Source organism: Terrapene carolina, unplaced genomic scaffold (genome assembly GCF_002925995.2).
Source record: "Terrapene carolina triunguis isolate 2854851 unplaced genomic scaffold, T_m_triunguis-2.0 Scaffold922, whole genome shotgun sequence".
NCBI classification, from domain to species: domain Eukaryota; kingdom Metazoa; phylum Chordata; order Testudines; family Emydidae; genus Terrapene; species Terrapene triunguis.
The window spans coordinates 1,503-9,060 of NW_020665273.1; the positions used below are offsets into that span (position 1 = coordinate 1,503).

At 65.1% G+C, this 7,558-nt stretch overlaps 1 protein-coding gene across 1 annotated transcript; it reads right to left on the reverse strand.

The window, feature by feature from the left end:
* Positions 1-1,497: 1,497 nt before the first annotated feature.
* LOC113408161 (membrane-associated guanylate kinase, WW and PDZ domain-containing protein 1) lies at positions 1,498-7,029 on the reverse strand. Its single transcript, XM_029913775.1, has 6 exons — positions 6,864-7,029; positions 5,793-5,951; positions 5,549-5,631; positions 5,117-5,353; positions 4,488-4,626; positions 1,498-2,191 (listed from the first exon to the last, which is right to left on the reverse strand). The coding sequence occupies exons 1-6, from the start codon at positions 6,901-6,903 to the stop codon at positions 1,746-1,748; spliced, it is 1,104 nt and encodes a 367-aa protein (XP_029769635.1). The 5' UTR covers positions 6,904-7,029; the 3' UTR covers positions 1,498-1,745.
* Between the last annotated feature and the right edge of the window lie 529 nt (positions 7,030-7,558).

A 7,558-nucleotide genomic window follows, 5' to 3' on the forward strand; every position in this document is an offset into this window, starting at 1 on the left:
ACCACCTAGGTGGTTGGCAGCTAATTGGCTAATGAGCACCTGGTCCACAAGCGGCTCCCGGAGCTCAGTGGGAGATGGGGCTGCTCCTAAGCTGAAGAGCTCCTGGAGGGGCTATTGCAGATGCAGGGCCGGAGGGGGTGAATCCAGCTCCCAGGAGAAGACGTCTGTGTGGTCGATAACGTGCAGGGGCCGAGGGAGGTGGTGGGACTCTGAAGCTAGCAGAGGGAAAATCCCTCTTCAGGGCTGGCAGGGGAGCAGAGTCTAGTGGGTTATGGGGGGAGGGGGCTCCTGGGTTCTATCCTTAGCTTGGGTGGGTGGGGGGGAATGGGGATAGTGGTTAGAGCTGGGGGGTGTCTGGGAGCCCGGACTCCTGGGTTCTCTCCCCGGCTCTGGGGGTTAGAGCAGGGGGGGCTGGGAGCCAGGACTCCTGGGTTCTCTCCCGGGCTCTGGGAGGGGAGCGGGGGCTGGTGGTTAGAAAAGCAGCAGGGGCTGGGAGCCAGGACACCTGGGTTCGCTCTGTAGCGAGACGGGCATGTTCCAGATGCTCTTTGTGCTACTGAAATGACTCAGGCGACAACCACAAACCCCTTTGGGTTTTTTCTTTTTATTCGTTGCCGGTAAGAGAGTTTCTGTTCATTTTAAATAAAGACTGTCCCCATGGAGACAGAAACCAAGGCAACTGCAGCATCTTAATGCGAGACCGTGACACACACACACCTCCCACGCACACCTCCCACCCCCTGGGACAGGACCCCTCCTGGAGCAGATCCAATCATTCCTCCTCCCTCCATGGATTGATTCCCCCCCCCCACTGCTGCACAGAATGGATCCGTCCACATATGAGCCTGTAATGGATTGGTCTATTCCTCCCTGCTCCATGAAATGGTTTGGCCCTTGGTGATATCCTTCTCCCACCTCAAGGGAATGGTTGGGTCCATTCCACCCCCCCCCCATGGAATGGATCAGTCTGCGTGTGTCTTGAGCTGTGCTAGAGCACTCACCCTCCTTTTGTTGGAATGGATCGGCCCATTCCACACACACCCCCATCCATGGAGTGGATCAAGCCACATGTGGTGGCTCCCACCCACTATGGATCAGTCCATCTGACATTGCTCTATGCAGGGAGAGTCTCTCCTTTCCCCTCCCCACGATGGAATGGATTGGCTCAATTTCCTCCCCCTCCATGGAATGGGTCAGTCCATGTGTGGCTCTGTGGAGAGTGTTGGCAAGGTAGAGTGGACAGTACCATTGCAATCCTGAAATGGGGTATGCAAAATTACCAGTGGACAATACCATTGCCAAAGAGGGCACCAGTGGACAGCACCATTGCACAGACTAGTGGGGGGAAGGGTACCAGCAGAGTAGAAGGTATCTGTGCAGATTGTGAATGGGGGAGGGGAGAGAGGAAAGTACCATTCATTGCATGGTGGGGGGGGGGGGGGAGACGCCCCCAAGGCGGGGGGGGGGTCGCATTGCACAGGCTGGGGGGGGGGGGACAGGAGGGGAGGATACCATGGCATGGCTGATGGGGGAGGGGGGGAAGAAATGGCAGGTACCACTGTGAGTAGATTAGACAGTACCATTAGTCAAAATGGGGAGGGGAACAAGAGTGGAGGGTACCACTACATAGCTGGGCCCTGGTTGAAGGGGTGGTGAGGAGAATGGAAGGTACCATTGCACATCCAGATGAGGGGTGGGTGGACTCTCCCAGGCACTGAGAACATCCTGCGCTGGGCGGGGCTGGACTAGGTCCTCCTTCTCACCTCCCCGCCTTTGCCCTGCCCCAGGCTGCCCCCTTCGTCGTCCTCCCCCTCCCCCATGCAGACGCCCCTCAGGGCCCGCGAGAGGCGCTCCTTGCTGGGCACCAGCCAGGGCCCAGGGGCTGGTTCCGAGAGGCCCCTCCAGACCTGCTCCCTCTGGGGGGAGAGGGACCCGCTCTCTCCCTTCCTGGCCTCCGCCTCCTTCCCCGATGCTGGCCAGCCCTGCTCTGCGCCCCGATGGTCCCGGGACCCGCGTTGGTGGTAGCGGTGGGATCCGCGCTCAGCACTGCTGGGAGAAGCCTCCAGGCAGCACGTGGCGTCCCGTCCCCAGCGTGGAGACCTCTCGGCCGTGTCTGCTCTCCAGCCTTGTGGTGCCGGTCCACCCTCTGGCATCCGGTCCCGCCCGGCGGGGCTGGGGATGTGCTCACGGTCTGGAGAGGGGAGAGAGAATGAGATGGGGGGGGGGGGGGGATCGGCCCCAGAGAACAAAGAAAAAGCCCCCCCCCCATCCTCCCTACAGTTACCCTGGGATCGCTTCCTTAGGGGTCCTGCCCCCTGGGATCAACCCCCTGTTTTCTGGGGGGTGTCCCCCCCCCACCCGCATGTCCTTGCCAACATCCGTTCAGACAGTTTGGCTAAACAGCGAGGGGCTGGTGAAGCTTGGGGGGGGGGGTTGGTAGTGGGGGGTCTCCTGGGGGGTACAACAGGGTCAGTGATGGGAGGGTGGGGGTGGTCTGTGGGGAACAGCAGGGTCAAGGCAAGGGTCCACAGTTGGGGGCCAAGAACAGAGAGGGGGGTTACTCATATATCCCCATCTATGGGGGGAGGGGGAGTATCTATCTCTCTAGCACTGGAGAGATTCCCCCGCCCGGGAAACAGCACTGAACTCCACATTCCTGGGGGGGGGTGTCTTGTCAGGATTGGCCAAGCAAACAGATCAAAGGGGGCCCGGTAGTATGGGGAGAGGGGGCAGGATTGGCCTATTGCTCTGATCTGGGGGGGCAACTGGATTGGCCCATTGCTGTGACTGGAATGGGGGGGGCTGGATTGACCCACTACTCTGACCTGGCGGGGGAGGAATTGCCCATCGCTGTGACTGGGATGGGGGCGGGGGCTGGATTGGCCCATTGCTCTGGCCTATGCGGGGAGGAATTTCCCATTGCTGTGACTGGGGCGGGGGCTGGATCGGCCCATTGTTCTGGCCTGGGGGGGAGGGGGAGCAATTACCCATTGCTGTGACCGAGGGGGGGGGGCGCAACCCACCAGTCACGCTCCAGCCGTCCCACGAGGCAGAAGCAGGGCTCGCCCCGCCGGGAGTTGGTGACGCACAGCGCCAGGCTGCAGAGCGGCGTCGCTGTGGGGGGGGCGCGCACGGACACTGGGGGGGGCAGTACAGATGGGGGGACATCAGGGATGGGGGGGCAGAACGGGGCATGGCGGTGCCGTGAATAGTGGGAGAGGCAGAGGGGCATGGGCAGGTGGGGGGTGGCCGGGGAGGGGGGGCAGAGAGGACATGGTGGAAGGGGTAGGGGGGCCCAGGAAGGGACAAACGGACAAGGGGGGGATGTGGAGGGTCGGAGTCAGAGATGAGGCAGAAAGGGGGGAGAGAAATAGGATGAGTATTGAACCTTGAAAATCTGCCCCCCATTCAGAGACACCCCCATGGGGGGAGGGGCAGGGCGGGGGCAGAGGGGTAAACCAGCTCCCGGCTATTATACACTGTTCCCCCAGACCCCACTGCCCCCCATGCACTGGGACACCTGCTACCCCCCCAACTATGGGTCGCACCATCTGCCCTCGGATGGAAGGGTGTCATGATGGGGCTGACCCATCTCCCCAGGGATGCAGGAGGGGTCACTGAGGGTTGTCCCATCTCCCCAGGGATGTGGGGGAGGGTCACTATGGGGTCGTACCACCTCTCCCGGGAATGCAGGGGGGGGGTCACTGCGGGTCATACCATCTCTCCAGGAATGCAGGGGTTGTCACTGAGGGTTGTACCATCTCCCGTGGGATGCGGGGGGAGTCACTGTGGGTCATACCATCTCCCCTGGGACGCGGAGGGGGGTATAACTGGGGATCATACCCCATCTCCCCTGGGATGTGTGTGTTTGTGTGGGCGGGGGTCATTATGGGGTCTTACCATCTCCCCAGGGATGCAGGAAGGGAGTGTTGCTGTGGGTCGTACCATCTGCCCTGGGATGTGTGCACGGGGTCACTATGAAGTTGTATCATCTCTCCATGGAGTGGGGGGGAGAGGTTCACTATGGGGTCGTACCGTCTCCCCAGGGATGCAGGGGGGGTATCACCAGGGTTCGTACCATCTGCCCTGGGATATGTGTGTGTGTGGGGGGGTGGCGCGAGGGGGTCATACCATCTCCCCAGGGATGTGGGGGGGACACTGGGGGTTGTACCATCTGCTCTGGTAGAATCAGGGGAGGTCACTATGGATCATGTCGTGGGGGAGCGGAACAGCGGGATGGTCATATCGCCCCAGGAATTGAGGGGGGGCACACTATGGGTGGTACCATTTTCCTTAGGATTTAGAGGAGGGGGAAAGGAACCTCACTTTAGATCATACCATCTCCCATGGGATAAGGGGGGGGAGGATATTATTGTGGGTCCTACCATCTCCTTTGGGAGGCGGGTGGTGGGGAAATACCACCTGCCCTCAGTTTTGGGGGGACACAGGCTGTAGCGGGAGGGAGGCGGGGGGGGGGCAGGACTCACCGTAGTCAGGGACGAAGCCGTCGCCTTTCCTGAGCACCAGGCGGATGCGGCTGCCCCCCCGGCGGATCTGCTCCACGGCCCGGGCGTGCGTCATGCCCAGCGTGGGCTCCCCATTGATCTCCACCAGCTGGTCGCTCACCTGCCCCGGAGACTGACGCTGCAGTACTGGCCACTGCCACAGGGGGAGCCCCCGTGCCACATCCCCGCGCCCCCCGCAGCACGACGTCCCCCAGCCCCACTGCTAGGGGAGAGCCCCCCTGCCAAGCTCCCTGCCCCACGGCGCCCCCCAGCGTCCGGGCCCACCGCCAGGAGAGAGCCCCCCGTGCCCAGCCCCCCATCCTCCTCCCTGCAGCACAGCGCCCCCCAGCGCCCGGCCCCACTCCCCACAGCACGGCACCCCCCAGTGCTCGGCCCCACCACCAGGGGAGAGCCCCCCTGCCCAGGCCCCCCTCCTCCCCGCAGCATGGCACCCCCCACCGCCCGGCCCCACTGCTAGGGGAGAGCGCTCCCTGCCCAGCCCCCATCCCGCTCCCTGCTCCACGGCACCCCCCAGCGCTCGGCCCCACCACCAGGGGAGAGCGCCCCCTGCCCAGCCCCCGCCCCATGGCCCCCCCAGTGCAGGCAGGTACCTGTATCTTGCCGCTCTGCTGGGCCGGCCCCCCCTCCAGCAGCCCCAGCACATAGATGTCCATGTTGTATTCGCTGCCTCCCCGCAGGCTGAACCCGAAGCCAAGGGGGCCGCGCAGCAGCTCCACCGAGTAGCTAGGGGGGTCCTGGGGGGCCGACAGACGCTGGGGAACGGGGGGGAGGTGAGTGCCGCTCTGGGACCCCCGGACCAAGGGTCTCAGCCTCTGATAGCAAACCCGCTGCCCTGCCCCTCCCCTCCCCCAATCGCCATCTGCCCCCCAGTCCCACCCCTCCCCCCATATCTACCCCCCCGCTGACCTCTCCCCTCCCCCCATATCTGCCCCCTCGCTGGCCCCACCCCTCCCCCATACCAGCCATCTGTCCCCCTCCACTGGCCTTCCCCCCCCATACCAGCCCCTCTGCCTGCCCCCTACCTGTGGTTGGGGCAGCCGGCACCCCGGCCTCCCGGCTCCCTCCTCCACCTGGATGTCGGCCCCGTCCAGGTCGCTGGAGGCAGCTGGGGAGGGGGTGGGGGGGTCAGTGGGTGTGGGAGGGGGCAGCGGCCTGCTCCCCCTCTGGCCCCTCCCTCGCACCTCCAGCCCTCTCCCCTCCCCCATTCCCAGCCCCTTCCCATCCCCCACCCTTTCCCCCCCTCCTCCTGGTGGGGGGGGCACTCACCCGCATCCCTGGGGGGGGGCAGCATTCGCAGCCGGACCTTGGCCCCCGCCTGGCGAAAGAGGCCCCTGAGTTCAGGGTGGGAGAAGCGGGCCAGGAGCCCCCCGTCCTCCGGACGCTTCCCGCCGGGGGGGTCGCCGCTGGGCCCGGGCACCAGCCTGTCTGCTGGGTGGGGGGGGGGAGGGTCAGTGAATGGGGAGGGGGGCGCCATCTCCCCCCAAATCCCCCCCACTGGTGAACTGAACCTCCTGCCCACAGACCCTGCCCCCCTTCCCCCTCACGACCAGACCCCCCCGCACTGACCGAACCTCCCCCCCAGACCCAAACCCCTTCTAGAGACCAGACACCCCCCTGCACTGACCCAACCTCCCTGCCAGACCCAAACCCCTTCTAGAGACCAGAGCCCACCCTGGCATCGGCCTCCCCCAGCAACCCCCCTTCCCCCCAACCAGGCCCTCCAGAAACACTGACCCTCCCCCTCCTCCAGACAGGGCCCCACCCAAATTCTCCCCTCCCCCCCCAAGCTTTCAAACTTGAAGCTCTTATCGGGGGTCAATATTTACCCAGTGGGGTGGGGGGAGGTCTGGGCAGGAGACAGACGGGGAGAGGAGGGGGAGTTGGTTGTGGGGGGCAAGGGGGGGCTGTGGGGTAGGAGGCCAAGTGTGGGATGTGCAGGGCCGAGGGGGGCGGGGGGGGCAGAAGGGGCTGTGTGCGGGGTGGGGGAGAGGGGTTTATGTGGGGGGGAGGGGGCGCAGGGCGGGTTGTGGGGAGAGGGGGCTGACTGGGGTGGGGGGCCTGGCAGCAGGTGGCCGTGCGGGGCAGGGGGAGTCGAGGGGAATCTGAGTATGGAGGTGGCAGCATTGGGGGGGAGGGGGGTCACGTGTGGGGTGAGAGACACTCCCAGCCCCCCCCATTTCTATCTCCCCTTCCAAAACCACCCACTCAAAGTTACAGACTCCCCCTGTGTGTGGGGAGAACCCCCCTCCCTCAGGATGCAGCCCCCCCACCGCACCCCCAAAAACCAGGACAGGACGAGAAAGGCCGGTGGGGGAAGCTGGGGGGGTCGGTTCAAACCCTGGACGTTTCGCAGCACGGACTGGACCCTTTGCAGCATGGCTGGCCGTGGGGCGGCGGGGGGAGCCCCCCGGTTCCTGGGGGGGCACAGGCGTGGGGCGGGGTGTCCACGGGCCCCCCAGCTCGGCCGCCTTCGTCCCCGAGGAGTTTCCCAGGACAAACAAGCTGGGCTGAGAAAGTCAAGGACACTGAGGGGGGGGGGAATGTGGGCGTGGGGGGGGTTAACTCTTTGGGAGCTGGGGGGGGAGCGCCAGGCCTCTCCCAGCAGGGGGTGCTGTGGGGAGCGGGAGGGGGGAGAAGAAATTCCAGAGCTTTATGGGGTGGAACAGGTCGCGCCCCCCCATAGGTGCCCCCCAGCTGCCTGGGGAGGGGGGCGGAGCCTGACATGGGTCAGGGAGCAGAACACAATGGGGTTTCTTGTGCCAGGCGGGGGTGGGGGGGGCGGCTCAGAAAGGGGGGGGAGGGGATAGCTGGGAGAATGGGTGGGGAGACAGCTTCCCCATGTCCCCCACCCCACCCAGAAGTCACCCTGCCCCCTACATCCATCTCCCGGCGAGCTTCCCCAGCTCCCTGCCCCTCCCCCTGCAGCCCCCCCAGATTGCCTCCATCATCCCCCCATCATGGTCCCCCCCTCTTTGCACGCCCCCCATCTTCCACCCTCGCAGACCCCCTGCCCCCCTTCACTCCCCCCGTGG

Bases quoted from the DNA above. Each gene is read 5' to 3' on its own strand.
- LOC113408161 (XM_029913775.1), bottom strand. From the start codon at position 6,903: ATGCTGCAAAGGGTCCAGTCCGTGCTGCGAAACGTCCAGG. The intron at 5,354-5,548 runs GTAGGGGGCAGG...GGGGCAGGGCAG, and splicing joins GCCGGCTGCCCCAACCACAG to CGGGTTTGCTATCAGAGGCT. The intron at 2,192-4,487 runs GTGAGTCCTGCC...TCCCCTCTCCAG, and splicing joins CGGCTTCGTCCCTGACTACG to ACCGTGAGCACATCCCCAGC.